Here is a 27,504-nt window from a genome sequence, read left to right on the forward strand (position 1 = left end):
TGCTGCGATGGGGCCGATGTCGACAGAGGACGTGATGTAGTTTGATCATTTGAAATCACATTGCGACTGTGCGACCCTTCCTCATCTGACGGTTGAACAGAATTACTGTTGTTTGCCATGTTTGCAACCAAGCGGATAGGAGGAAATGCCGACTGTTGTGGGGGTTTGGGGAACAGCGAGAGTTTGATATTCGTACGCCACGACTAAGGAAGAACTACCGTCGAACGCCAAGAAAATAGACATACCGTTCGACAACTAATCTAAGGCTTTCGTACGCATTCACTGGGAGTGCAGAGATCGGGGGGAAGATTTACGGGACGGTTTTGTATGAAGTCGGATATCGACTCATTTTGCTTTCTTTTTTCCGTGATAGCTGCAAGAACTATATTGTCTATTTTTTATAATCCAACATCTCGCTGTCTGCCAGTAGCGGAGGTAGCTGCCACTCTTGAAGTGCGACTTCGACGGTCGCTTTCGTAGCTCAGCTGGTTAGAGCGTGGGTCTAATAAACCCAAGGTCGCGGGTTCGATCCCCGCCGAGAGTACAATTACTTTTGATATAGTTCCGAATACTTTTTCATTAGTGAAACCACTTTACACCTGACGATTCTTACGATCAAACTATCGACTTATCTAGTTCCACTCTACGCTTTTTAATGTACATACTAAGGTCAAGCCGGATGCGGCCTAGATAGTTGGTTTAAGAAAGGTAGAATTGCTCTGTCAAGCCACTTAGCGGTAACCGTTCCGCCTACCACTGTCGTCACGTCTTGACTGCTTTCGCGAGCGACGTCGCCTAACCTTATCAGAGTCCGCAGTTACATCGGTGTCGTCTCGGTGGCTACGTTTTCTGTTATACGATTTGTGCCGTTCCTTGTCCACGGATGAGTGTCTCTCTTGCTTCCTTCGTTTGTATTTTCGTCGTCTTCTGTTTTCCTCGCTGGTATCGCTACTGGAGCTGCATTCATCTGAATGTGAATAGCGTTCTTCTCGTGCGCGATGACTCGTTTCTTTTTCAACTGATTTCCCGTCTTTGTCGACAGCTTTCTTCGGCATAATACTGGTTGCCGAAGGTGCACTACCACGTAAATTAAACGGATTCCATCCAGACAGCTCGCATTCCCGGTCACCCCGACTATGTCCCCATACGCCACACTTCAGGCAGCGCACATTCCGGATTTGGGTGCCCAGCGGTTTGAATTGAACGGCACTCGAAGTTTCGTCCACTCCTTTGACCCGTGGTGCGTTGGCCAGCGCAGGAAAGCGTTGGATCTGCTCATCCAGCGTGACCGTATTTTTATCGTGATTCCGCCCAACGGCCTTTTCCAAGGCGGACATTGTTTTCTTTTCGCGCGTGGCTTCTACCGACGTTCCTTGCAAGACCGTTCCAAATATGGTTTTGGTCGAGAAGGGTGCCTCGTCGTTGGAGGCGTTATCGTCGTTATAGTTAGGAGCCGCAGCAGCGGCAAGCATTTGACGAAACGCTGCGGCTGCATCGTTGTCACCGGGTTGACGTTCAACGAAATCGTTCCTACCAGTTTCCGTATGTGCGGCAGGTGTCTCCTTCAAGTCCACCGCTGGTCCTCTCTGGTTGGGATTGGCCTTTCCTTCCAGCCCGGGTGGCGGTTTGTAGAGAAAAGCAAGTTTTGGCTGATCACCTCGCGACTTGGCGAGTTCTTCGTCATCTCTCTCTCGCTGGAGCTGCCGGGCACGTTGTTGGACACGCTTTTCTTCCTGTTTGGTTCGTTCTTGGCGTTCCCAGACTCTCTTTTGATTCGTTAGATTTTGGGGATTGAAAGACTTTTTCGAGAGGAACTTGAGTCCAGCAACCATACTAGCTTAGGCTTTGGGAACGAGTTGTGATCTGGCGACTGTTATGTATCCCGATCGTGCTCTTACAGTGGTGGTGGTGGTATATAAATATTTTACTGCAGCCGCCGAAATCACAGTCAATCCCATTGTGACAGGTTTTGTCGGGACCGATCTCGTAGTGGTCGGCTGCGCTGACAGTGAAAGGTATTCGGTCGATCCACAAAATTTTTGGTCTGCCTGTCGTTGTACCACGAGCCTTTCAATGCGACTCATCGAAAACTTGTAAATAGGGGCACGATCTTGTCACGTCGGACTTTTCTAAAGAATTTCGTTCATAACTTTTGATTTCAAATCAGAATAAAATCCTGCAATCTTGTATACCTACAATTACCTCGCTTGCGATCCTGAGAGACGTCGGACTACAATTCAAAATCCAAGTCCCCATCCACGGCAGGTCTTCCCGAAATCGGAAATTTGCTCGGTTGCTCATGACAATCAGTTTCAGTGTTTGCAAGGTGGTGGATACGAAGTGTCATCGGTTTATTTGCCTTTCTTTTCGCAAGAGAGAGCGTACGCCAGAAAAGGGGATCTCTGAAGCGCTGTTGATAGTATTATCGTCGTGTGAATCGATAAAATTCTGAGGCAGTCAGCAGCACCGGAAACGCTCCATTTGGTTAACCATGTTCATTCAAGAAATTGTCATTGATGGTTTCAAGTCCTACGCTCGTCGAACAGTCGTGGAGGGGTAAGATAAAGCGAGTGACCTTTATGAAGGTCGGATTTTGTTTCGTGCTAAATCTCACGTCTTTGCACGATGTACTATAGTTTCGATCCTCACTTCAACGCCATTACCGGCTTGAACGGGTCTGGTAAATCCAACATTCTCGACGCCATTTGCTTCGTGCTCGGTATAACGAACCTGTCCCAGGTACGCGCCGGAAATCTTTCCGAGCTCGTCTACAAACAAGGACAGGCTGGAGTAAACAAAGCCACCGTTACGATCATTTTCAACAACGAGGACGAATCTTCCAGTCCAGTAGGTTACGAGCAATGCCCTCAGGTTACCGTCACACGCCAGGTTTTGATCGGCGGCAAGAGCAAATATCTCATTAATGGACGCAATGCCCCCGCGAATCAGGTACAGAATCTTTTCCATTCGGTACAGCTCAACGTGAACAATCCCCACTTCCTCATTATGCAAGGACGCATCACCAAGGTCTTGAATATGAAGCCGCACGAAATTCTCGGTATGGTCGAAGAAGCTGCCGGTACCCGCATGTATGAAACGAAACGCGTCGGTGCCTTGAAAACGATTGAGAAAAAGCAGCTCAAGCTGGATGAACTCAACGCAGTTCTAGCCGAAGAAATTACACCCACTTTGGAACGATTGAGGGGCGAAAAACAATCCTACCTTAAATGGAGCAAGAACAACGCTGACATGGAGCGTATTGAACGTTTCGTCATTGCCAATGAATTCATGCAGGCACAGAAGGCTTTGGATAATAACACAGAAGGCTCCGCCGAAATGGAAGAGCAGGTTGCCATTCTAGACGACAAGACTTCGCAAATTCGAGAACTCATTGTTGCCAAGGAACGCGAGATTGAAGAGCGCTCGTCCTCCCTCAAAGGAGAGTTTGAGAATTCACATAACGAAGCAAAAGTTTTGGAAGAGCAGCGCTCCAAAGATCTCGTCAAAATAACTTCCTCCTGGAAAAATGCAAAGACCAATGTTACCAAGGCAGAGAGCGACCTGGACGCGGCGCGAAGTCTCGTCACTGAAACGAAACAAGCGGTAGTTGCCAAGGAAAGCGACATCGCTACTGAATCGCAGAGCATTGAACACAAGATTCTGGCTGCCAAAGAGGCTGAGGAACGACTTGCACGGCTAACTCTGGACTACCAGAACATGTCGGCCGGTATCAGTTCCACAGAAGGAGACGAAGGCCGTACATTACCGGAACAGATAAGCAAGGCGCACAGCGATTCAAAGTCAGCCGAGGCAAAGGTGCAGCAAGCCAGCATGAAGATGAAGCACTTGTCAAAAGAGTTGAAGGTATGTGTACTTGTCGATATTTTTGGTTTAGTTTTTTACCCTTTCGACTCAAGAGCCAAATTGCTCTGACTGTTTCCAGCTGGTCGAGAAAGACCTCCAAAAGGAAGGGAAAACTGCTGAAAAGATGGCCCAGAAGCGTGCAGTAGCAGCTCACAAAGTAGAGGATTGCCGTGGCAAGCTTAAAGATATGGGCTTTTCGCCGGAAGAGTTCAATGCTCTGGATCAAGAAAAGACAGACCTGGAAATTACCGTCTCGGAGTTGTCGGAGCGCGTTGACACGCTTTCCGCACAGCTTGAAGGGAGGCTCCGTTTCAAATATTCCGATCCCGTGCGTGGGTTTGATCGTAGCAAGGTCAAGGGGCTTGTGGCAAAGCTCATCGAAGTGAAGGATCACAAGAATGCTACTGCTTTGGAGGTTGTTGCCGGTGGAAAGCTGTATCAAGTCGTGGTCGACGAAGCAATTACTGGTAAAGCGCTTTTGGACCGCGGCAAGTTAGAGCGACGTGTGACCATCATCCCACTGGACAAGATCAAGCCGCGTAATGTTAGTCACACTGCTTCGGAACTAGCCAATGATATTTCCCAGTCGCTCGATTCGAGGGCTTCTCCGGCAATCGAATTAGTTGGTTTCGATGAAGAGGTTCGTAGTGCCGTTGAGTACGTCTTTGGCTCAACTATTGTGGTCGACGGCATGAAAGCTGCAAACGCTATCTGCGATGCAACAAAAACACGGACCGTTACCTTGGAAGGCGACGTTTACGATCCGTCGGGGACTATATCTGGTGGCTCCAACAACCAATTGGGGACAACTCTAGTCAAGCTCACTGAACTAACTCAAGTGACAAGTAAGCTCGACGAAAAGCGCTCGCTCCTTGCTTCTATATCGATGAAAGTGAAGTCTATGGCTACGCATGCTTCTTCCTACGACAAGCTCAGCGCAACTTTGGAGCTAGCAGAGGCGGAACTGAGCAATATCGATAAGCATCTGTCACAGACTAGCTTTGGTATGCTGGTTGAGCAGCGTGATTCTATGGCTGCCGAACTGGAAGCGGCCCAGAACGAGTCGATTGAAATGGAAGAGGAGAAAGAAAAAAAGTGGACACTCTTTGTCAATCTCCAGGCACAAGAAGCTGAATTGACCGAGCGTCGAGAACAACGCTTAGCTGAGATTGATCAAGCGGTCAAAGATGCAAAAGCTGACACTGTTGAGAAAGGGCGCATCGCTCGACAGGCGGACTCAAAATCTCAAACATTTTCTTTGGAACTCGATAGTCTCCAAGCTGAGGTCGCAGCAGCAGAGGAAGCCGTTTCAGTAGCGGAGCAACTACTTGATGAGGCCACGGGTGACGAATCGAAGGTACAAATGAAAGTTGGAGAAGTTCGCGCGCTGTACGAAGAAGCGAAGAAAGAGTTGGATGAACTTGACGGCCGCCTAAATTTATACTCTGCCAAGCTTGTGGAGCTCAAACGCGCCAAGAGCTATCTCGTCAAAGAAGCCGAAGTGGCAACCTTGGAAGCCAAGAAATTGTCCGTGACTATCACTCGGATTCACAAGGAACGAAGTGGGGCGGAAAAGCTTGTTGCCACATTGATGAAAAAGTATGCTTGGATCGACAGCGAAAAGAGCGCTTTCGGGGTGCCCGGGGGAGACTACGACTTCGAAGAAACAAACCCGCGCCATGTTGGGCAACAGCTACAGTCTCTCAAAGCCGAACAGGAATCCTTGGTAAGCACTTCATGCTGTTTAAAACCTTTTCAAAGGTACACTCACATTTGCATCTCCACATAGTCCAAGAAAATCAATAAGAAAGTTATGGGAATGATTGAGAAAGCAGAAGGGGAATACACTGAGCTTTTGCGAAAGCGGAAGGTGGTCGAGAACGACAAGAAGAAGATACAGGCCGTCATTGAGGAATTGGACGTTAAAAAAAAATCGGAACTCGAGCGTACTTGGGTCAAGGTCAATCGGGATTTTGGATCCATATTTTCGACACTGTTGCCCGGCGCTTTTGCGAAACTTGAACCTCCGGATGGCATGAAAGCCTGGGAGGGTCTCGAAGTGAAGGTGGCTTTCGGTGACGTCTGGAAAGACAGTCTGAGCGAACTCAGTGGTGGACAGCGGTCTCTATTGGCTTTGTCCCTAATTCTGTCATTGCTACTTTTCAAGCCTGCCCCAATGTACATTCTTGATGAAGTCGATGCCGCTCTGGATTTGAGTCATACCCAGAACATCGGAAATATGTTGAAAACCCACTTTTCGCAGAGTCAGTTCGTTGTCGTGTCGCTGAAAGAAGGCATGTTCAACAATGCCAATGTCATTTTCAGAACGAAGTTTGTGGACGGGATTTCTACGGTTACTAGAACAATTGGAATTGGGTCCAGCCGCAATCGTGCCTTAGCCGAATCTGACAACGCCGACTCCACCAATACTTCTGAAAAAGGACGAACAGAGCAGTCAAGGAGAATTGGCAAAGAAAATACTGTAGTTTAAGGGTTTTGTCGACAGCTCACAGTCCAGCATAATTGTAGTGCTGTTTACAAGAACTCTTGACGAATTTGATTTGATATCCTAGGTGAAGTGTGCATATACCAATACATGTATCTACACTTTAATCGTTTCCACCGCCATTTCGTTAGATTTGGTAGACGTTACCGTCTCTGGCTTCACGCTCGGTTGAGAGGAAGCCTCGTGGTCTTCGCCATCCATGTCGTCCTTCTCAGAGCAAGTACGCTCGTGAACGCTCCACTTCAAGCCCGTTTCGCTCAATTTTTCAACGTATTCGCTTTTTAGCTTGTCTTTTGCGAACGCCGATCTCTGGCGGTTGATCCATCGGCCGAGCGCACGAGGCGGATAATCGTTGGTTCGATAGTTGGCAGGGACATTCCCATCCCATCCTCCGCCCTCCTTTTTCCTCTGGTCCACGTACTCACAAAGAGTTTCGTACATGGAATCCCAGGAGTTGGTGGCAAGCATTGACCATTTCAGACCAACTTTCTCCAAATCTAGTTGACGGTCTTTCCTCAACTTTCCTGCATGGAATTGACTTCGCTGACGATTGACCCAACGTCCAAGATTTTTGTCTTCGCCAGCAAACCGGCCATTTGATCGGTTCTTTATCTGATAATTCGTCGGGACGTTGCCATCCCATTTCTTCCCCTTCGCCGCTTGTTCTTTGATATAAAGTCGTAATTCTTCCAGCATTTCGTTCCAAGAGTTGGAAGTTAGCACACTCCATTTTAAACCTGCATCCAGAAGTCGTTGCTCGCGTTCACCTTTTAACGTTCCCTTGCTTTTGGCTGAACGCTGATTGTTAACCCAGCGACCCAACGCTTTGCCATCGATTGACTTGTAACTCGTGGGTACGTTGCCATCCCATTGCCACTGATCAACCTCGGTCTGAGAAAATCCTTTCGTCTCTTCCTTTTTGCATTGGTCAACGTACTCAACAAGGCATTCAAACATGCTTTCCCACTTTTGACTTGCTTGTCCTTTAGCAGCTTTGCTGGCTGCCGTGCTCCCTGAGAGCACCAAGTCCGGTACCAGCGGCAGATTGTCAGACATGGTCATCGACTTATTTGAAGCCTTCGGTGTGTGAGTTCCTCCGGGCGAAGCCGACCGTATCTGTGCCGGCTCAGGAGAATTGCGTTTGACACGCTTTTTGAAAGGCCCCGTCTTCTCTTTGTTCGCTTTATTCTCAGCTTTGCTTCTTGCGGTCGGTGGAATGTACCCAGCTTTCTTCCGAGCGCGTTCTTGAATACGCTTGATCTCATCATCTGTCAGAGAAGACCCGACCAACGAAGCATTTAGGTGAGCCCGCTCGTCGGAATTCAAGGAGAGATCGCTGTCGTCACGAGCTCGTTGCAACGGCAGCTGTCGTCGACTCGCATGCCTTTGGCGTTCTTTTGATATTGAACTACTTGAAGGATCGATAGCTGCAACTCCGGACAAGTCAGCGGCTTCTCCCGCATCGACCGCAGCCGCAACAGCTTCGTAATCGACCGAAATTCTTCCGGACGAAGTCGACCAGGATCTTGGACGGCCTTTGTGCCGCCCGTTATCGGACATGGCGCCTATCATAGGGGACGCATCGCTATCGGCATCACTGTCCATGCCCAACTCTCGTCGAAGCGCATCCAATGCATGTGGACCGGCTGAGTTCGCGACCGTCTCCACAGCACCCGCCAATGCTTCGAGCTGATCTCCCATTGTAGCCATCGCCGCTGATACAAAAGCTTGCATGTCCCCTGATACCTCAATGCCGTCGAACAAAAGGCCCGAGAGCGAGACTTCCGACAACGACGCCACAGAGTTAAACCGTTCCCGTCCCAAAGAAATACGATTCGGAATTGCGTCTGGTGCCTCGTGCAAATCGTTGATAGAGTCTAATCCTGCGGCGGCATCCATAACATCGTCTGCCAAGTCCGCGTGCTGGAGAGCTGAGTGTGCCAAAGCAGCAGCTGTGGAGTCTGAACAGCCCCCACCAGCCAACGGGGCACTCAAATCAGACATGGCGCCCCAAGACTCTAAACGATGTCTTCCCGTCGGGTGTGAGGTATCTGAATGGCTCCCGAAATTTCCCGAGCTAAAATTTCCTTCCTGCGAGGGATTGGGAAAGGCTTCTAGCAGGATGCGTTGCCCCGAACTTGCAAACGTTGAACTGCTTCGACTATCTTCATCTTCTAGATCATTTTTTGATGCCACCGCAGCTGTATCACCATTTGCGCCACTGAGTGCCTTGAGATGGTCCATAGCACTAATTGCCGTCGGATGGACGCCTGTTAGCACACTTGGGGTATCTGTATTGGTAGTGTTGAATGACGGGTGTCTAAGATTGGAAACTGGTTCTGGCGGGGGGAACGGTAGCAACTCGTCCAGTTTCAAAGAGGAATCGTAGCTATCTTTGCGAGGCACTCCCTCGAAACTAGGAATGGTAATGTCTTGCGACCACTTTCGTTCGTTGAAGCCTGTCACGAATTGTACTGATAAATCGTGAGACATTTTGCGTCCCGGTATCGACGACGATACACCGTTAAGGAGAACAGATTCGGTAAAATCATGAGAAGCCTTTCGTTTCTGTTCCGCCGCCGAATCTATTGAAGGCGTAGACGATTTTTCCTGTGCTCCTTTTCGTTTTTGCGATTTGACGTCCTCTTTAAACTGTACCGATGCATCGTGAGATCCCTTCCGTTCTGCGGGCACTTTGGTGTCCTTGTCAAACTTGACGGTATTCGAATCGTGCGATCCTTTTCGCTTTCGTGCTTTGTGATCTGTTTCGAAAGGCATCTCAGAGCAACCAGAGCCTCTTTGCGATGATTGTTTACAATCGTTAGAATCATGAAGTGCTGGAAGCGGTACTTGAAGATGATTCCGAAGTGAAGAGGATGACTCTTGCGACCCTTTCCGTTTCGATTGACTGTGGATGCCTTGTGGATTGGAGTCATGTGATCCCTTTCGCTTTTTGCTCGGCAGCCGGTTTTCACTAATTTTCAGAGGCTTTGCATGATTGCTTGACTCATGAAGGCCTTCAGGAGACCGAGGAGTAGCAGATTCTGCTTTTGATTTTTCCGATGATCCGCTTGCCATTGCGGCAGTTGTATCGGAAGGATTGTTCCTTTGCGACAACGATGGCAATGCTTCGTTCGCATCACTACTTTCGCCTTCCACACTGCTCTTACTAGCGTTTGAACCTCTTCGCTTCTTGGCGGGTAAAGAAGACATTGCCGTCAACATAGACGCCATGTTAGGATGTATTCTACATACATCGACGACAGAACAAGTGCCGTGGAAGGCAATTCGCCTTGGTTGTCATTTCGTGCCCGTTTCTGTACAGTTGGTGTCGGTGCTGTGTTGCGTATTCCCACCGGTGCGTCTGTTTCCACCCGTCTCTGTCCCAACCATGGCAGTCGTCGTCTCCTTGGTTGGCTGTCAGTCAATGGCGGAATCTAGAATGTTTCGAATTTTTGATAGTTGGACTTTACACTCACAGACTACACAACACGGTTGCGTTTTTCCATCGAAGGACGAACACCCGAAACAAAATGGCGCGTAGCCCTGCCTACTCGGGATTTCTCGAATTCAAAAACCGGCCCTTGTCAATCTCAACCCAACCAAACGCTCACTGCCAGTCGCATACGGCGCCATTGTTGTATCTCTAGCCAACCGCCATGGCGAGAAAGCGAGCTACAGTCTTGACGACGCTTACACCTCGGCCTCGCACTGCTTCAGGAATTTGGGAGAAAGAAACGGGACAGAAGGGCGAAGAAGTAGTTCCTGTGACGCAAAAAGACGATGGAGATCATGATCCTTTACGCACTGTCACAGTCAATACGTCGGCCACCGCTGGGCGAACCACCAACTCTACCGTACTTCGTCAAAGTCCCTGTGCTCCCACGTTGGGCGCACTGCCACCCAGTCTAGCTTGTACGCCTACAGTAACTCAAGACTGGAATTCTGTTTCGGTATACAATTCGACTTTGCCGAAATCTTCCGTTGCCCGCAAAGAATTCTTGGCGCAAAGATCCTTAGTGACCGTCACTCCCCGTCTACGCAGCACCATCAATCAAAAACGACCACTGGAGAAAATCACCAGAAGCACTTTGGACTCCATTCCACCACCACCGAAGATGTCTGAGAAAGAGAAACAGAAAGGAAAACAATCTGGGTTCCAAATACGGAATGAAACCACACGTGCCAGAGAAGATGACAAACATTACCCAGCATGGGAAGCCCTCCTTTCCAAAAGACAACACTGCAGTCCACAAGCGCAGTCACAGAGCTCTGCTTTTCTGTCTCAGCAGCAACAGCGTCGGGAAGCCGATAAAAAGGTTCTCAAACGTATTGCCAGTATCGTTCAAGAACTGTCACAGACTGATCCATTTGACACTTCACCAACAAAAGTTGCCACTGTCGTCCAGCAGCTTGCTCTTTTACGGAAATTGGCCGACCAGGATGAGAACTACCAACGTAAGTATAAGTATTGCAATCCGACAACTTTGCAACGCGTGGTGCTCCTCACATCAGGAAGGTGATTGTGATTGACTTGATGCTATTTCAGGGAACTGTGACTACATGGCTCGTTGCGGCGGCCTGTCTATGCTTGTAACTTTGCTGCGGAAAAGTCATCAGGTGTCGGGGTGCGACGTCATCGTTGCATCTTTATTACAGTGTATATGGGCTCTTGCCTCGGACGACGACTCAAATTGTGGAGTCTTTCGTATTCTTGGCGTTATTTCCGCAGTAGTCGAAACAATGTGGATTTATGCCTCCAACGCCTCTGTCTTAATCAATGCGTGTGGGACTCTCGACGCTCTACTGGTGGATGGGGACACAGACGCATACCAGGAATACATCCATGCCCGAGGCGTGGAAATTGTAGTGCTCTCCCTCAATCGACTGGCATCGGAAGACAGCCAGTCGTGTCGTTTGACCAAATGGGGGGCCTCTCTGTTGCGCCGCCTGCTAGGAAGCGCTACCGTAGTAGACACGGCTACGGTCGAAGTCGTGCATGTTGTACTGCAGCGCTTGTCACGAGGAGAGAAACCCAAAACCTGGGTGGAACGACGTCTCGGCTCGCGCGAGCATAAGTAACGCACGCGGTGGTCTACACTATGGCGCGTATCGCATATCGTAAATCAAATATAACGCTGTATGTTTTCGGCCCAGAACGGGATAGCAAAAGCATTATCTATGGGAACCAGCACGTGCATGCTTACTTCGAATGATGAAATCTTGGTAGAGTTCTGGGTGCATTACAATATTGGTAATGTCTTTTCCATCTTGTTCCAACGTCTGGCAAGCTTGGGCAATGTGCGCGGGCAAAAAGTAATCGTACGTCTGGTCCAGAAAGCGGATAAAGTACGCTCCGCCCGGTCCGAACGAAACCTCTACAACTCCTGCAGCGTCCGCTAACCTTTCTTCCAATATACGGTGCAAACGTGATGATATATTCTTCCACGCGACCCGGCCGTCGCAGTCGACAACAATCCAGGAATTTGGTAGGTGGACTTGACCACCGGCGTCTACCAAGCCAGTAGAATTGCCGAACGCAACCCGGTGGACATTCCATTCCGTACAAATCGCGTCCAAGTCAGGATCCAGTGATCCCCACCAGCATTCGCCAGACCGTAGCGCGACGTAGTAGGATTCACGTGGCCCCATCGTTAGGTATGCTATATCCTGCTGTCCTTGGAATTTGACGCCGCCTTCTGTTATCCTTCGCATCAGTCGCTCCGGCCAGGGGCCTTCATGAGTTGAGGGCATGCAATCACGGGATATAAAAAAGGATACCTCGCCGTGCGCCGCCTTCCATAAGGAGATGTGACTTATATTTGCCGAGGCGTTGCTAGCATTCCCGTGTCCACGATTTTGAGGAAATATTGATGGTACCAAGCACTGAGAAGGATCCGGGGCACTGACGGTCCAAACGCCATTGGCGAGCTTAGCCTTCTTCACAGAACTACCCAGAGATACAAGCATAGCTTCCAGTGCTGCGGGAGATTGCAGAACAATGGTCCAATGTAGACCACGTTGTTCTTCCACTTTTTCGCGTTGCCCCTGTGTGAGAGGATTTACAAGGGAAGTTCTTGCGGTTTCAGAAGGTACCGATACCTTGGACGGTGGTGTATTCTGTAGCACTCGATGAAGATCCCATTCCTCCTGTGGCGTATCCGCTTCCTTTTTGATTTTGTTGTCGTCCACATTTTCAAATGGCGACAAGCGCGTGCAGTTTTGTTCAAGTTCTGCTCGATCGTATTCCAGCTCTCCAATCTCTGTGGACAGGCGTTGGTACTCTTCCTGGACGGAAGTCTTTTCGTCTACCACGGCATGAGCTCGCAATAAAAAGAGTACATCATTAGATGACAAAGTGTTGGTACCGCTGTTGCTTTTTTTAACGAATAAAGGCACTCGGTGTCGTCGTAATTTCCAATCAGCCTCCCCAGTAGTGGGTAAAGAACTGTCCTCCTCGTGAACTGACGGTTTCTCGGGCTCGAGCAACTGGGATGATACTGGCCATCGTGCCACATTCAACTGTGCGAAATGGATTCTGCTCTTGACGGTGAGTTCTGCGAGTAGCGAAATGACACCTGTGTCGCCCATGGCTTTGCGGGCGGAATCGTCGCACGATGGACCAGCCTGAGGCGACGCGGATCGGTCGGGCACTGCCAGAGCTGACTCCTTGGGACCGATCAAAATTTCAATACCCGATCGTGTTTCGTCAACCCTCGTCCTGTCACCAAGTTTGTGCAATTGTTGCTGCTGATTTAGGTGTGGTTGAGTAAAAATCGCTTGCATTTCTCCCGTTCCGTCATCTCCTCCCGGAACACGGGCTTGGTCGCGACGGCGTTGACGTTGTGATTTCTTTGCGGCACGGCGGCTCGGAGTCGTCAAGGCCGTCGCGAGTCTCCGGACATGCGATGGACGTTCCGTGCCCGTGCTCCGGCTACTAGTCGTTGTTACGGACCCACCATCGGCGGTATTGGAACCACGTCTCATACTCGCGGATCTGGACGCATCGTCGTCCAACTTGCGCGAGGTCAACCACGACAGCATGGCGTAGAAAGGCAGCGCGACTTTCTCGCTCGCTCCCAACGGCGCGGAATTATTCGCGCTTGTAATGTCAAAGTTATAGAGTACAAAATACAAATTACAGGTAGAAAGGGAGCGATTCAATAATAGCCAAAACTACAACGACGGCAATGAGAAGAAGAACAAGAGCGTCAACGAAGCAGGACGCTATCCACTGTGGCCATGGTGTGAGCAGGCTGTGCGAGCGCGTGGTGTTTATTAGGAACTGAAATTTCCTTCTCTATGTACAGGCTACCTCAAGAATCTTCCGAAGAGAGCTGGAGGACCGGATTACGGTTGGGCTATTACTAGGTTACCTCGGCACCTATGCGCTACAAAACGTCACATTAGGAAAGTACTACTTAAGGCAGGACAAATTTCATGTGATCCCCGCTTGTGTTCTTGGTATCGGATATCCACGACCCAGAAGTCATGTGTCTGTGTTAACGTGCATCTATTGCGTCCACTACATTGCCATATGCAGTAAAAGAAATACCTGACCATGACAGAAAAAGGAAACGTCTGACACTACGTCTGCCATACTTTCGTTTTTTTGGAAGAAAGCGAGACCATTTTCCATTCTCTATTCGTTTTTTATACATACAACCATGCAACGATACCCGAACCATACAACGGCCTCATTTTGATCTCCACCGTTGCCGACCTCTGACCTCCAACGAATTTAGACCTTACTATTGTACGTTTGGCGTCTCCGTCCTCGTGCGCTTTCATGCACCTGAACGGTCACGAAAGCTCCCACGCAACAACAACAACGACGACGACAATGGCGTCGTGTCCCTGTCAACACGTCCCCCTCCGTCTCTCTTCGTTTACCGCCGCCGAACACGGGAACGTCTCGTCCTTACGAGCCCGTGCGCGGAACTTATCAGGACAACGCGACGCAGCCGGGAATTCACCACTGCACGCTGCGGCGCAGCACGGGCACGTGGCGGCAACCCTCTGGTTGTTACGCTACGGGGTGGTTGACGTGAACGTGGCCGATGGTGGGGCTACGCCGCTGCACCGAGCCAGTTTCTCCGGGGCTCTCGGGACAATGCGGGTCTTGCTACACGAGGAGACTTGTGATCTTCTTTGTCCCGATACATCTTTTGGGGACAACCGCACGGCCTTGCATAAGGCGGCGGCTGGAGGACGCTACCACGCCGTCCAACTTCTGCTCGACGCGCTCGAGGAACGGAGCCTGTTGCCAAGCGCTTTAGACCTGATAGATAACCACGGATGGACGGCACTCCAAGTGGCGAGCGACTGTGGGAAACGCCAGGAGAAAGAGAGGAAAAGTGTGGCACGATGGGATGTCGTGGCGGGTGGAGTCGCTGATTGGTCTCGCTGTGTGAAACTATTGGAAGCGGCACGAGGCGGTGGGAACAGAGCTAACAACAAGGTGTATCCATCTATCACAAAACAGTCATCAATCTTCAATAAGACTCGTTGGGAATGCGAAGATTGCGAATTTGGACAGAAATGTACAACTACGGCGTGGGAAAATGCCTTTCGAACCACTCTGCTACTCTCAACCTCTCCCGATCCCCCCAAAAGGGTAGCTTTGTCGAATGATACCAGTATGATTTCCAGCATTGACTACCTACCAGAGGTCACCCCATCAGGATCTCAATCTTTGGCCAGAATAGAAAGGAAGCCTTCGACGGTTGCACAGCAATCACTAGACCAACCAGTTCGCAAGCTCCAATACGCCTCTCTCTCGGCCGAGCCTTCGCTCTCGGGATTGGGACATCCTTGCTATTTGTGTGCAGTAAATACGTTTGTTTTGTACCCTGCACCCGACAACCGTCTTATCTGCAAACGATGTAAGCGGAAACGAAATTAATACTAACATAAATAAATACTTTGAATCCGAAAAAGATGTCCATTCGTAGTACTGTAACGTATGATTGCGTACAAATATAAAACACAACATAGAGTGGATTTGTGCAGGGGCCAATGTTTACTCTTCATATGGCTGAGTCGATAGCTTCTTGTAGTTCCACAAACAGCTCTTGGACATTGACATTTGCTTCGTACATAATTTGATGATATTTGAAGCAGTAAGTGAGAAAGTTTAGCTGGGCCACTTTCTCGTGAAAGCGCACGCACACTCGAAACGCGTTGCGATAGCTGTCGACAGCTTTGCGCTGCACGGCATCGCTCGAGTTTCCTGCCTCCGCCAAAATACATTTTACGATTTTGGCTTGATCCTTGGCTCGATTTCTCGGTGAATAGAGATCCAAGACTCCGATGCTGGAAGTTGTGTCCACACCGAAGCAGGCGTCCACAACGTTGCCTTCGGTCAATACGAGGAACCCCAGATTGTAATCGGAATCGCTCATGTCGGGAGAGCTCGTTGCTCCATTATCATCCAAAGGTAGACCAGACCCTCCCAATAGAATAATAAACCCCTGCGCTACGGACGCCCCAATGCTTAGCATACAAGCTAGATCATAGAGTGGAGTATGGGCCTCGCTTTTCATAAGAGGTGCACCAGCATCAGCGTCGATAGGTGTCGCTGGTATGCTGAAGGTCATGATGCTCTGACGACTTTTTACGATCGACTTCGATTTCCGAAAAACCTATGCTGAAGAGGGGTCACGATGTCTTCCATTCATCAGAGAGGAAAAAGATGGGCAAGCTCTTCCGTATGATAATCCCCTGTGTATAAAGAGGACAGACTGCAATGGTCAGAGGATGTTAACACACCTTGAGTTAACTCAGTCGGTGCTCTCATCCTCTTCACCAACCCTGGGTTTTCGGCAAGGCTGGAGCAAGGTATCTAACGACATTTAAAAAATGTTAATTACAAAGATAAACTTGATATTTACATTTTGCATGCAATCATTTTCCATGATTCGCAGTCATAGTCATCAAATTCTGATGACATTGACATTTCGTCATCAGTTGAGGTTACACACGACCAAAATTTTCCTCGAAACGGACAGACAGTAATATATTATACAGTGAGACTTTCATTCCTTTTTGGATGGAACATTCACTTGCTCCCACTAATTCACGGGCCCAAACGACACCATGACATGGCAAGGGAGAACGGTATTTGCACTGCTGTACTCAACAGTATTTGTGTCATTGGTGGCTTCGCAGGGAACCAATTTGGGCGGCGGAATAACGACCCGAATTGCTGTGGGTGAGTATGCTGATTTATCTCTTGATTTACGCGATATTCGTGCTTTTGTCGATGCCAACAATATGAACAGTGCCCTGGGAATGTACTTGCAAGGCAGCCACGCAGAATTTGTGGCCGGACAACGTACACCGTTGAAGATAACAACTGATGCGGTATCCAGCGCCGAGCGTACGACTCCCTGGTATCTATTTCATCTATACGGTCTAGCGAGCCTATCGACCGATCCGATGGAACTCGAACAACACAAAAGCTATGCCGGGAACTACATCCAGAAGGTATTCACCACCAATTTGGAAGTCGCCGAAAGCGCCATCTTGGCTCTGGGATTATGGATGTACGCTACTCATTTACTTTTTGATGGTGTCGCCATTTGTGAAATGCGGACCCGTGCCGATAATCCGGCACTATTCAACCTGGCCGGCGGTGGAATGGATGAGTTCATTGCGCTTTGGATTGGATCGGATCAAACCGTAGCAACAGCTAATGGACATGGTCTCTACGCTTGGGCTCACACGATCGGTGAACGCTTCGGTACTGCCAGCCCTGAGGCTGTCGTAAATGTCCGACTTAAAGCTCTTTACCAAGAGGGCTCGGGGACCTTAACCGTCAGTCGTGCGTGTACTTCGGCAAATCAAAATTCTGTTGCGTTGCTTCATACGACAGCAGTGCAAATGACGAATCTCATGGTGATCCCACTGTACCAATGGCTAATTTATTCCTTGATTGAGCAGGACGCTGCAGCTGTAAAGTTATACGCCACAGCCCTCATCCCGCAGCTTTCAAAATGCCGTCCCAGCACTTTCAAACGTCTCAAATCATCACTCCTGAATGATTCCATCAACTTTGATAAGACAAATGCTACCATACGTGATCTGCAGTCATCCTACTATTGTTTCGATATTACATGCGAAGACATTGGTATCTTCAACGGAGACAATCGACTTCAATGCATACGGAAAGACGAGGATCGACGTATCGCTGGATTTTTACCGAGCAAAAGCACAGAGCCTGTACGTCCACTTCGTTTCTTTGTATTGCTTACTATGCCTCATCTCTTTACTAAATAGTGGCTCTTGTTTATAGCTTCATCGCATGGACCTGGATGTCAAGCAATTGAAAATGTTAACTGCGGTCCAAGGGACGTTATTCGCTCAGCTTCTGTACAGTCATGGTAGCAATGTTCCGAAGGCCAGACACAGTGAGAACGACCCCTTCACCTACCATTCTTTGTCAGAATTAGCAACGACGACTGCTCGACAAGACGCAGACCCCATATTCTCCGACTACACATCGTACCACGGGGACAAAGACTATGCCCACAAATATATAACTTCAGTCTTGAGTGGATTGTCGAAATGGACAACTCCACAGCAAAATGGCGAGGCCGTAGGCCTGACGAGTGCTTACCATATACTATTCGTGACAGCGGTTGGAAGGATGAATGCTGCGATAAAATCATGTCACGGGGCAGCCGCAGATCCAAATGCAACAGTTGGTGAGACATACCAATGGGACGAAGCTGCAATGCTAATAATTGGTTCGATGGAAGGTCCGATTCTTGGCGGATCGCCAGATCTAGGAGATGGTGAATTCACATATGGCCTTGCAAACCGACATGCCTTTCAATTTAACACACGCAACGATCTAGGTTATTCCAAGGTGATCTCAGATATTGAAAATCTTTTGTTTGCTGGGAAGGGGGAATTGGATGCGGGTGATTGTGATAACTTTGAGCGAACCGCCAACAAATTGCAAAAAATATTGTTTGTTCCTGTTATACAAAGCTCCATTGCCTCCGCTAGTGAGAGCCACTCTCTCTCACCGTCTTCAACATCACTGAGCCTCACTCGGGGAGAGATTTTTAGTATGTCGGTCATTCCGATCATCCATACGGAAGATCCACTCATTGCTGAAGTATTGGCCGAAAATATGATCTGGAAAGACACTATACAACCTGTCCGGGATGGACCTCAAATAGTTGCTGATGCGTTTGGCGAAGCCCTCCAAAACACAATTGGTTTGTCGTGTTTGAATTTACGAAGCACAGGGGAAATTAACCCTTGCAGGAAAGTTCCTGGTATAGGATCTGCAGCAGTTGTCGAACAGTTTGCTTGGCCAGCAGCAGTGTCAGTTTCTGTGTCGATGCTACTGATACGTTAACTGCCTTAGGGATTCAATTCTAGTGTCCACTGGTAGACATCAACCGTCTGACGTATTGAAGACGAGACTTTGGTACGTCGGATAAATAATCAGGCTTGTATTTTTTCAAGTGTGCGCGCTCCAGCGCTTTTTCTGCATTCGATGATAAGATCGTTTCCATATACGGCTCTAGAACACGCGCACGGGAAAGGAGTACATAAGTGTCCGAGGCGAAATCAAGAAGATTGATGATTCCATCTTTCCGAAGAGCCTTGAATGTGAGAAGAAGTATCCGACGTGCATCGCCATTGGCTAGATTAGTAGTCTCTTTTGCGGCAGCGTCTAAAATGCGGAAGTCGGCGCTCAATGTCTTGTATTGGAACCGCATCGGTTCAGTCGAATCTTGCTCTGCTTCTTTTTCCAACAAATGGGCTAGAAGGGTATCGCGAAATTGAAAGTTTGGGTCCATTGGTTCGAGTGTTGCGGTGCAGTGGCAGTATAGCAATGCGTCTTTATATCTGAGTTTGCATTTGCAATGTACGCCAAATAGGCGCCAGGCTCCTTCTGTATCTTCAGCTGACGGAAAATGCTCTCGTCGAGCCACCTGGGATGACAAGTCCTTCCCCAACGTGTCTAAAACAGCATTCGCGTGCAATGGTAATGAATTTATGGAAGAACTGTCGCCAAGCTCAACCCAGTGCTTGCATTCGGCATCAAGGGAAAACGGGGTGGCTCTAGAAGTAGACAAACGCATCACTAGCGTGGCGTGCAGTTCACGTACAGCCTCACGTGTTCGATGGCAGGTTCCTACAATACTACTAGACGAATGCTCCACAGCAACGCATTCGACGCGAGCAAAAGCACGGACAACTTCACCCACCTCGAAGACACCGTCATCCGAGCTATCACTCGTCAAGGACGGTACAGAGTATATGTCTGGTTCAATCCAAAAGATACAATCAATAGTTCCAGTGCCATCGTCAATAACGTAAATCACAGACCCGTTGCCTCGGCGGTCGACCGCCACAATCGTCCCCACAATTCTACATTTTGAAATGGGAAGATAAGTGAAAGCACACGCCGTCTGTAGATCGACAGTGTCTTCTTTGCACTTCGCAGTTCTGCAATTGACGCCGTCCACTAGCTGCAGATTGTGAATTTGACTGATCGAAAGAGGCACATGCGCCCAAAATGATGGCGTAAGGCCGACAATAAAACTCTCCGCACCCAGATAGGATTCTGCATCTCCTAACATGCCTTCCGTTGTATGGGATTTCAGCAAGGCCAAAGACTTTCTATAACTGTGAAAGTGCTACCAAAGAGAACACAGCGTGTCCATAACGGACGACCCCTCTCAGAATAGCCTCATGTGTGGAATCGCAAACGGATGGGAAATAATATTTCGAAAGGGACGGAGAGACCCTGCCCTAATTAGGAGCGCTCGATGCTTTTCCGAGCAACCGGGACCTATGCATATAATCAGACACAAGCAGACCAGTAGACGACACTAAATATGAGTTTATCAATAAATGAGCTAAATTAGCATGGGGCATGCAAAAGAGCAAGTCTGTGTCTCAATACTTTAATTGGCAGTGATGGAACAAGCCATCGGTATAGATAAAATCTTTGAGCGAACGCCAACAAATTGCAAAAAATACCCTCGGACATACCCAGTCCCATATACAGACATATTCCTGACTTTGGCTACTGGACATGACTAAAATCAGTTTTTCGGGGGATCAACAGATAGCTGTTGGCGCGATCAGAATCAATCAACATTGCTACCAATACCACTTGCTATTTTCCTAATCCCATCAGACCGCAAAAAGGCATTTCGTCGCAAACACAAGCGGAGGCGCTTCTCTCATTTCGCAAGGATCATTCCGTACAAGGGCTGACAGTAAATGCGCTCTCTAACTCAACAAACATGGGATGCACAACTGAAATGAAATGTGCATGGTTCAACACGAAAATCCTTCCGGAACCAGAACAATCGCTCGCTCTGGAACCGATGGGTACAAGTCTTTGGCGGGCGTGGGCCGAAGAACAAAGAACGAACTACGGCTGTTCAGGTAGCGATCTCTTATCCGAAAACGTGAATGCAGTAGACGAAATCCATATGGATTTGTCAGGCTCAACATCGGACGAGATATTGCTCGCTGCACACTGCAATCGAAGCTATGTAACACCAATCAGCAGCTGTGCAAGGCAGCCAGCTGGGAAAAAGCTACAACCTGGAGCGATTCGAATCACTATCAAGAATAACACTGAAAAGCAAACAAACAATGCATTGTATCCATTATTGATAGAAGAAGAGAATGCCCCCGCAAAAAGTTTTCGCATTCGTTCTACTGGCGGTCAAGGAGCTACGGTCGATGGGACGAGCAGCGTTGATCACGACGTTTATCTGCTATTGCAAGAAACGTCGACAATTATACAACAACAAGCCGCTATTTGGGAAGACATCCAGTCGAAATCACGGATAGGACCTCAAAGCGCCTGCGGCAGCGGACAAGGAGGCCAGGCAACTACCGAATCCAGCGATTGCTCCCACCTCACACCCAAAAACAATGGCGCCGCTGCACCTGCCAATCAGCGATACTACGATATCGTCAACGCAACTTCTACCAAATGCAGTGCGACAAGAGATCCCCTACAAGATCTGTGGTACAACCAGATCATCAACCAGCATAAACTTCGAGCGGAAGGGGATGGTCGGACACTTAAGATTGCGCACAGTCAGCATCACCTGGCCAAAGAAGATCTCGATGCATGTGACGCGGTTTTAGTACAGTGTGTAGGGTGCAATGTGAAACTATCGGCAATCATTGATGAGCCCATATTTTGTTGTCCTGAATGTGGAACTCTGTCATCATTTTCTTTAGCCAAAAAGCTCGCTGGCCGATACCACTGGAAATTCAAGGAAGGATTTAGCTAGCTGGATTTGTGTTTCAGTCGAAGGGTTGTATAGAAACGATGAGTTCAAACCTTTATAATTTACTGTTAGTTGAGTACATGGCTGCATGTTTTGCATAACATCCTCATCTAATCATTCAAAGCTCTAAACATTCGGTAAGGCAGAGCAGAGCAACACGAAAGCTCACAAGTGTGGCATACAAAGTATCCCTAAATCCAGACGAAACAACTTACTGACACCGCTAACGATCCTTGAGAAAAGCTTCTGCTTCTGGCTTTTGTGGCGCTTGCAATTCAGGATTTTCACTGTGCCCCTTGGGCAATGGGAACCCGTCCACTGCCTCACTGAAACGGACTACCAGATTGTCCTTCGAAATATCGGCACCTTCCACTGCAACCATCGCCTTAATTACTGCTTCTGCAATTTCCTTGCGAACCAAAGCATTGCGACAAGCTTTGGGTAGCCAGGTTATTTGCACAAAAGGCATTGCCAAGCGTAAACGACAAAGAATAAAGTGACGGCAATGTGGTTGTCGCAGATTTTCCTTGCTGTGCAACAAAACTCGGAGCGCTCCGCAACAAGCACGTGTTGGATTTTGGAGTCATGGCGTCCACCATTTCGAGACAAAAGCCTACAGCTGTGTGTCTTCTGCTTGACTGACTTTGACTGCGAAAAATAAGCCGAAAAGCCAATTCCCCAAAAGTACAGCAGACAACTGATATAAGTTTAAGTGACCTAAGCGTTTGTATATAGATGATTCTCTTGATAAGATTAAATATTTATGAATAGTCTGGAGAGATCAGGTGCCCTGATTTCCTGGTAGTCGAGAAATTGACAATGGAATTTTATTTTTTTCCAGACCAGTACGTTGGACTGGTGTTGCGTGTGGTCAAACTATCTGTAAGACATAGCGTACGTAGGTTTTAAAAAAGTAGACTGGTAATGCCACCGACAGGATTCAAACGCTCTCGGGCTCTCTGGGACCACGCTCGAAGACCATATTCGAATTGGAAAGATGGATGTTTGAGCTGGATGCAAGCGTTTCTATACGAGCTTCAACCGATTCGAATGTCCCTAATTGACTTTCGGGCTTGGAAGAAGCGGATTTCTAATTTGATTGTTAACGCCGGGGATTTTGTCACAAAAACGACACCAACCGGGTGCAAGATTCTTGTCTCTTTTTTGACTCGGCTGAACCGCCAGCAATGGGCGTTACTTGCTGCGATTGTGCTGTACTACGTCTTTGTTCGTGTCGTACATGATGTTCTGGAAGCTGGACCGATCGTCCTTATCTTGACAGCACTTGGTGCTATTTTTACGGTCGGTCTGAGCGATGAGGAAACCAATGGGCTGTCCGCGTACTCCGTTTTCAATCGCGGCTTTCAACGAATAATGGGATCAGTCGATCCAGAAGAGCTTCTAGCTCAGCATGTCGGAGGAGGAATGATCGGTATGCCTATGGCACAACGACCTCCGCCGCATCAGAATCGTCAAAGGGATAGGCATCATCCTCCAAGAGTAGAGCCCGCCGAACCCGATGTCGCTGTTCCCCCGGATCACGTCGATGAACCTGCCCTTGATGATAATGTACACAATAATCGCCGAGCTCGTAAATCCGGCAAAAAAGCGCGCCGAGGTAACCTTGAGCAACGTCGGGAGATGAGACATCAGCGAGAAGCAGCTCTAGCAATGGGATTTGGTGGAGATGTCGAAGGAGTTGCGATGAATCGATTGGTTGAGGACCAAGTTGTCCATGAAGAATAAGGTATGTTTGCTCAGAAAAGAAAAACGCTTTAAAAAGCCTTAAACCTTAAGACAGCTCTTTTGCCACATCCATGACTAATGGTATCCCCAGCTGTATTCTAACAAAATCGAGCAGGATCAAGATTATCATGCCGTAGCCGCAGCTGGACACAACGGTATCCCATACTGTAACGACTTTACGTGTAGGACTGTCCACATCAACTTCGTCGTCAAAATGGAAAAACGCTGGAAAGCTTACAATGAAATAGATCCCATAAAAGGCCGAACCGACAGTATAGGCAGTGTTCCGATCCTCGAACGAATAATACGGATAAGAAGATATTGTCAGTGTTTCCATGAATGCCGTAAAGTAAGAGAACACCAGTACAGTGCTGACAAATAACAAAGTCCTCCGGAAACTTTTTTCGTAAGTTGTAACAATCTTTCGGAGAAGCACATTCGAAAAGAAGTGATATGTAGAGAAATAAAAATGCGTTGCGAGAAACATGGCAATAGGAACATTGTTCAGTCGGTGAGCAGGCATCGAGTATTCTGCTTTCAACACAGAGTAAAAGTAGTGTGTGTAGAAGTAATTGCCGATAAACGAGTATATGGCAATCCACAGATTGGCCTTGAAGGCATAGCGTTCCCATGGGGCGCGGGTTTCATCCGGAGAATTACTCCCCGCCGACGGAAATAGAAATGGCTGTAGAAGAAACGGTGCCGCTAGACCTCCGCATAGCCTTGAGTAGCCCCAGGCATCCAGTTGCTCGTATACTTGAAAGACGACAACGATGCAGAATGCAGAAATCCACACTGGAGTGTAAGCCGCCGCAAAAAGTTCGTAACTGCGTTTGGAGGGTTGCAATTTGGCCGAGGGGAAAAAAGTTGATCCACTCTGATCCAGTTTGGGCATTTGTACGGTTACCAGTCCCATGACCATGGCCACCATAGTACCCAAAATGACAGCCATGGAAGTAGCGACATCTAAGTCCGCCATTCTCTTTCGCACCCCTGATCCCTTCTGTGTAGGAAGGATAAGCAACTGATCCTTCAAAACAGGGAGGTTGCGTCTTTTATAGACAATGAACAGAGAACGACGTGGAAAGCAATAGATGTCTCGTCGGAAAAGCAAAGCGTTACTATATGCCAAGCATCGCCCGGTGGCTCTTGCGTCCAGCAGGCACTACGTGTGGGATAAAAGTGAATTTGAAGCTCCTCGCAAGCGCGCCGTGAAAGTGGGCAATAGATACCCGGAGCTGTGACACGCGGCACACAAAACGAATATATACCGAGATCGCTACCGAAGACAATACATGTCGTTCCTCCATTGCCGTCTACTTTGATTGTTTCACTTCGCGGGGGTACCCATTAGAGGAGGCGGGCGCTGCCTTGGCTCATGGCTACCAAGCTATTTCAGAGGATGCAGAAAAGTACAACAAACGTTCTCTTGGTGCTGGCACTTCTCGTTGAAGTCCATTCCTCAGCGTCGTCCGCCCTCTCAACAGACAGCTGTGTATCGACTGGCTTGCAGAATTTGGGCAACACATGCTATCTGAACTCGCAACTGCAGTGCGCATATCACATACCAAAAGTGAGAGATCTAATTCTCACTCCTTTAAAATCGGATTCTGACGTAAGCAATGATAGAAAAGGAAATGATTCGGGCTCAGGAGAGTCAGTACCTGCTGGCCGATCGATGCCGTTTCAAGAAAGCCCCAGCCTACAAGGAACACGCCTCGTCTTTCAAGATATGCTACAGGCCTCACGCAAACAAACTGGCCCCGTGGCACCAAGAATCCTATGCAAAGTCCTCGGAATACCAGTCTACGAACAGCAAGATTCGCAAGAGTTTTGGAAACTTTTATTGCCGACGTTCAAGCTACCAGAATTGATGGACCTCTATCAGGGAGCCTTTGAAGACTACATCGTAGCCCTTGATGGCACGGGTCGTGAGCGCCGCCTTGAAGAACCTTTTTTGGATTTGTCCTTAGACGTGACAAGCGGATCAGTTGAAGAGTCACTACGACAACTGTTTGGAGAACCGGAATTACTAAGTACAGCCGAAGGAAACGGCTGGCGACCAGAAAAAGGCGCCGAGAAGGTCGACGCACACAAAGGATCATTGCTGCGTACACAGGGTCTGCCATCGATTCTGCAGCTCCATTTGAAACGATTCAACTACGACTGGAACACGGATACGACATCGAAGCTAAACGATCCCTTCCGGTTCCCCCTTGAACTAAATTTGTCCGACGTTTGCAAAGACGGGGCGTACAGCGAAAGGTCACAATGCGTATATGATCTACAATCGGTTCTGATTCACATGGGAGAATATTCATCTGGCCATTACTACGTTTACGTGCGACCCAACGTTCGGAAGAGCGAATGGTGCCGATTCAATGATGAGGTGCTCACTACTGGTCTCACCTTTGAAGAAGTCTGCGCAGATGCCTATGGGGGGAGAACGGCTTCGAAATCTATCACCAAAAGAGGTCCATTGACTTTTCTTTGGCGAGCTTTTCAAAGTGGAGAACGGTACGGCTTCGGCGGGCGGACAAGCAACGCTTATGTTGTACAATACGTTCGTCGTACAGATATACCGAGGCTGTATAACGAAGGCTAAGCGGCATTTGATATCGTATTCCCGTGGAATAGGTCAGGGATCTCCTTTTCGGAATCAGGATAGATAGTCGTGGTAATTCGCTTCATGTCGTCCGCCAGCGATGCCTTGAAGACCATTGGTTCTCCGGTGACGGGGTGATTGATCTCTAGCTTGTAAGCATGCAATAACGGTCTAACGATTCGATGTGTTTTGGAAAGTTTTTTGTTCCAGTCCGCTAGTCCATAAATATCGTCGCCGTAAATTGGAGTGTGGCGATCCTGAAGATGGACACGAATCTGATGCGTGCGCCCTGTCTCAATGCGTACTTGGACCAAACTCAGTTTCCCATCAAACGCCAACGTATCGACATAGGAAAGAGCCCGTCGTCCAGCTTGGGAGGCCGACCGGTTGTCTACCATACGATCTTTCGGTGCCATTCCACTGCTGTTCTTTTGGTGAGGGTCAGGGACTACCCTCATCCGTTGCCGGTGAAGAGGATGCCGACCAATGGGCTTATCAATCACCACATGCTTCCCAGGGTTTCCGACCGTGATTGCCATATACGTTTTCTTAACTTGACGTGCTGCGAAAAAGTTTGACAAGGTTGCAAGTGTCTGTGATGTTTTCGCGACCACCAATACTCCTGTCGTTCCTTTGTCAAGACGGTGTACTATCCCGGGTCGGAATGATATACTCTCGCCTTCGGCTCCTTCCACGTGTTCAACATTCTCTCTACTCGACTCCGATTTTCCCTCCCTGTCAATAAAGGCGCCGGCACCGAATGGACTCCTATTGGCAAGATAGTAGGCAAGGGCGTTTACCACTGTTCCATCCCAGTTCCCCGCAGCTGGGTGTACCACCATGTTGGCAGCCTTGTTAATAACAATCATGTGCTCGTCTTCGAAAATTATGTCCAGAGGTAGGTCCTGGGCAATGATTTCGGAAGCCCCTTCCTCCCGTGGTAAGGAAATAATAAGCTGCTGTCCCGGTTCAACCTTGAATGACTTGCGATCTACGAGGCAATTATCGCCATTCTCTTGGATAATGGAAACGCGTTTATTAGCAACAAGGTTTCCACAAAATGACCGCGACATTTCTGGTTCTAGAGCAGCAAGGACGGCATCGATGCGTTTCTTGGCGAATTCTGGAGGAATTATGTGGACTATGGTTTGGCTAGAGTTTTCGTCGAATTCGATGTCGTCGTCCAAATTTTCGTCAGCGTCATTTAAACTGGATTCCAGATTGTCCAGCTCCAGTTCGTATGCTTCGATCGCTTCTAGGTCAAAGCCAGAGCTTGGAGACGGCTTGGCCCAGATTTGCCGTTTCTGTGCAATGATGTTTCCAGTGAAGGAAGCCAACGTGAAAGTATCGACGCTGACACAACTGCATAGGACTGCGAAAAGGACACACTCAACGCCCAGCTTCATCTAACGTAACACCGATTTACTTGATGAGTTTGCAAATAATTTTTGGTAGCTTACAGTTAAAAGCTCCTTCAGGTAATCCTAGAGTTGAAT

General features: G+C 48.5%; 13 protein-coding genes across 13 annotated transcripts; 7 read left to right on the plus strand and 6 right to left on the minus strand.

Annotated features, from left to right (window-relative positions):
• Window positions 1-610: 610 nt before the first annotated feature.
• Window positions 611-1,948, minus strand: PHATRDRAFT_49439 (predicted protein). Its single transcript, XM_002184177.1, has one exon. It carries the CDS (start codon window positions 1,830-1,832, stop codon window positions 732-734), a length of 1,101 nt encoding a protein of 366 aa, XP_002184213.1. The 5' UTR covers window positions 1,833-1,948; the 3' UTR covers window positions 611-731.
• Window positions 1,949-2,331: 383 nt separating this feature from the next.
• On the plus strand, window positions 2,332-6,401 carry SMC2 (predicted protein). Its single transcript, XM_002184060.1, has 4 exons — window positions 2,332-2,556; window positions 2,637-3,864; window positions 3,944-5,590; window positions 5,654-6,401. The coding sequence occupies exons 1-4, from the start codon at window positions 2,492-2,494 to the stop codon at window positions 6,353-6,355; spliced, it is 3,642 nt and encodes a 1,213-aa protein (XP_002184096.1). The 5' UTR covers window positions 2,332-2,491; the 3' UTR covers window positions 6,356-6,401.
• Window positions 6,402-6,466: 65 nt separating this feature from the next.
• On the minus strand, window positions 6,467-9,619 carry PHATRDRAFT_49441 (predicted protein; the record flags this gene model as incomplete). The annotated part of the gene is made up of 1 exon (XM_002184178.1): window positions 6,467-9,619. The coding sequence occupies exon 1, from the start codon at window positions 9,602-9,604 to the stop codon at window positions 6,467-6,469; it is 3,138 nt and encodes a 1,045-aa protein (XP_002184214.1). The 5' UTR covers window positions 9,605-9,619.
• Window positions 9,620-10,027: 408 nt separating this feature from the next.
• Window positions 10,028-11,452, plus strand: PHATRDRAFT_49442 (predicted protein; the record flags this gene model as incomplete). The annotated part of the gene is made up of 2 exons (XM_002184061.1): window positions 10,028-10,828; window positions 10,920-11,452. The coding sequence occupies exons 1-2, from the start codon at window positions 10,030-10,032 to the stop codon at window positions 11,450-11,452; spliced, it is 1,332 nt and encodes a 443-aa protein (XP_002184097.1). The 5' UTR covers window positions 10,028-10,029.
• A 66-nt stretch (window positions 11,453-11,518) lies between these two features.
• PHATRDRAFT_49443 (predicted protein) lies at window positions 11,519-13,545 on the minus strand. Its single transcript, XM_002184179.1, has one exon. The coding sequence runs from the start codon at window positions 13,412-13,414 to the stop codon at window positions 11,546-11,548; it is 1,869 nt and encodes a 622-aa protein (XP_002184215.1). The 5' UTR covers window positions 13,415-13,545; the 3' UTR covers window positions 11,519-11,545.
• Window positions 13,546-14,213: 668 nt separating this feature from the next.
• On the plus strand, window positions 14,214-15,275 carry PHATRDRAFT_40147 (predicted protein; the record flags this gene model as incomplete). Its single annotated transcript, XM_002184062.1, has 1 exon — window positions 14,214-15,275. One exon carries the CDS (start codon window positions 14,214-14,216, stop codon window positions 15,273-15,275), a length of 1,062 nt encoding a protein of 353 aa, XP_002184098.1.
• A 124-nt stretch (window positions 15,276-15,399) lies between these two features.
• Window positions 15,400-15,969, minus strand: PHATRDRAFT_40148 (predicted protein; the record flags this gene model as incomplete). The annotated part of the gene is made up of 1 exon (XM_002184180.1): window positions 15,400-15,969. The coding sequence occupies one exon, from the start codon at window positions 15,967-15,969 to the stop codon at window positions 15,400-15,402; it is 570 nt and encodes a 189-aa protein (XP_002184216.1).
• A 499-nt stretch (window positions 15,970-16,468) lies between these two features.
• Window positions 16,469-20,066, plus strand: PHATRDRAFT_49445 (predicted protein; the record flags this gene model as incomplete). Its single annotated transcript, XM_002184063.1, has 3 exons — window positions 16,469-17,593; window positions 17,667-18,497; window positions 18,562-20,066. 3 exons carry the CDS (start codon window positions 16,469-16,471, stop codon window positions 18,613-18,615), a joined length of 2,010 nt encoding a protein of 669 aa, XP_002184099.1. The 3' UTR covers window positions 18,616-20,066.
• A 583-nt stretch (window positions 20,067-20,649) lies between these two features.
• Window positions 20,650-21,660, plus strand: PHATRDRAFT_40151 (predicted protein; the record flags this gene model as incomplete). The annotated part of the gene is made up of 1 exon (XM_002184064.1): window positions 20,650-21,660. One exon carries the CDS (start codon window positions 20,650-20,652, stop codon window positions 21,658-21,660), a length of 1,011 nt encoding a protein of 336 aa, XP_002184100.1.
• A 921-nt stretch (window positions 21,661-22,581) lies between these two features.
• On the plus strand, window positions 22,582-23,346 carry PHATRDRAFT_40152 (predicted protein; the record flags this gene model as incomplete). Its single annotated transcript, XM_002184065.1, has 1 exon — window positions 22,582-23,346. A coding segment is annotated over one exon (765 nt), but the record flags the coding sequence as incomplete, so codon positions are not given.
• An 85-nt stretch (window positions 23,347-23,431) lies between these two features.
• Window positions 23,432-24,298, minus strand: PHATRDRAFT_49447 (predicted protein; the record flags this gene model as incomplete). The annotated part of the gene is made up of 1 exon (XM_002184181.1): window positions 23,432-24,298. One exon carries the CDS (start codon window positions 24,296-24,298, stop codon window positions 23,450-23,452), a length of 849 nt encoding a protein of 282 aa, XP_002184217.1. The 3' UTR covers window positions 23,432-23,449.
• A 483-nt stretch (window positions 24,299-24,781) lies between these two features.
• Window positions 24,782-25,788, plus strand: PHATRDRAFT_40154 (predicted protein; the record flags this gene model as incomplete). Its single annotated transcript, XM_002184066.1, has 2 exons — window positions 24,782-25,668; window positions 25,716-25,788. The coding sequence occupies 2 exons, from the start codon at window positions 24,782-24,784 to the stop codon at window positions 25,786-25,788; spliced, it is 960 nt and encodes a 319-aa protein (XP_002184102.1).
• A 216-nt stretch (window positions 25,789-26,004) lies between these two features.
• On the minus strand, window positions 26,005-27,120 carry PHATRDRAFT_15960 (predicted protein; the record flags this gene model as incomplete). The annotated part of the gene is made up of 3 exons (XM_002184182.1): window positions 26,005-26,378; window positions 26,430-26,687; window positions 26,775-27,120. Coding segments are annotated over 3 exons (978 nt in total), but the record flags the coding sequence as incomplete, so codon positions are not given.
• Window positions 27,121-27,504: the final 384 nt, after the last annotated feature.

Source organism: Phaeodactylum tricornutum, chromosome 22 (assembly GCF_000150955.2).
Source record: "Phaeodactylum tricornutum CCAP 1055/1 chromosome 22, whole genome shotgun sequence".
NCBI classification, from domain to species: domain Eukaryota; phylum Bacillariophyta; class Bacillariophyceae; order Surirellales; family Neidiaceae; genus Phaeodactylum; species Phaeodactylum tricornutum.

Excerpts from the sequence above, each read along its gene's own strand:
- PHATRDRAFT_49439 (XM_002184177.1), bottom strand. The coding sequence starts at position 1,832 with ATGGTTGCTGGACTCAAGTTCCTCTCGAAAAAGTCTTTCAATCCCCAA.
- PHATRDRAFT_49443 (XM_002184179.1), bottom strand. The coding sequence starts at position 13,414 with ATGCTGTCGTGGTTGACCTCGCGCAAGTTGGACGACGATGCGTCCAGA.
- SMC2 (XM_002184060.1), top strand. The coding sequence starts at position 2,492 with ATGTTCATTCAAGAAATTGTCATTGATGGTTTCAAGTCCTACGCTCGT. Across the intron at positions 2,557-2,636 it reads CGTCGAACAGTCGTGGAGGG|TTTCGATCCTCACTTCAACG; the intron begins GTAAGATAAAGC and ends GATGTACTATAG. Across the intron at positions 3,865-3,943 it reads ACTTGTCAAAAGAGTTGAAG|CTGGTCGAGAAAGACCTCCA; the intron begins GTATGTGTACTT and ends GACTGTTTCCAG.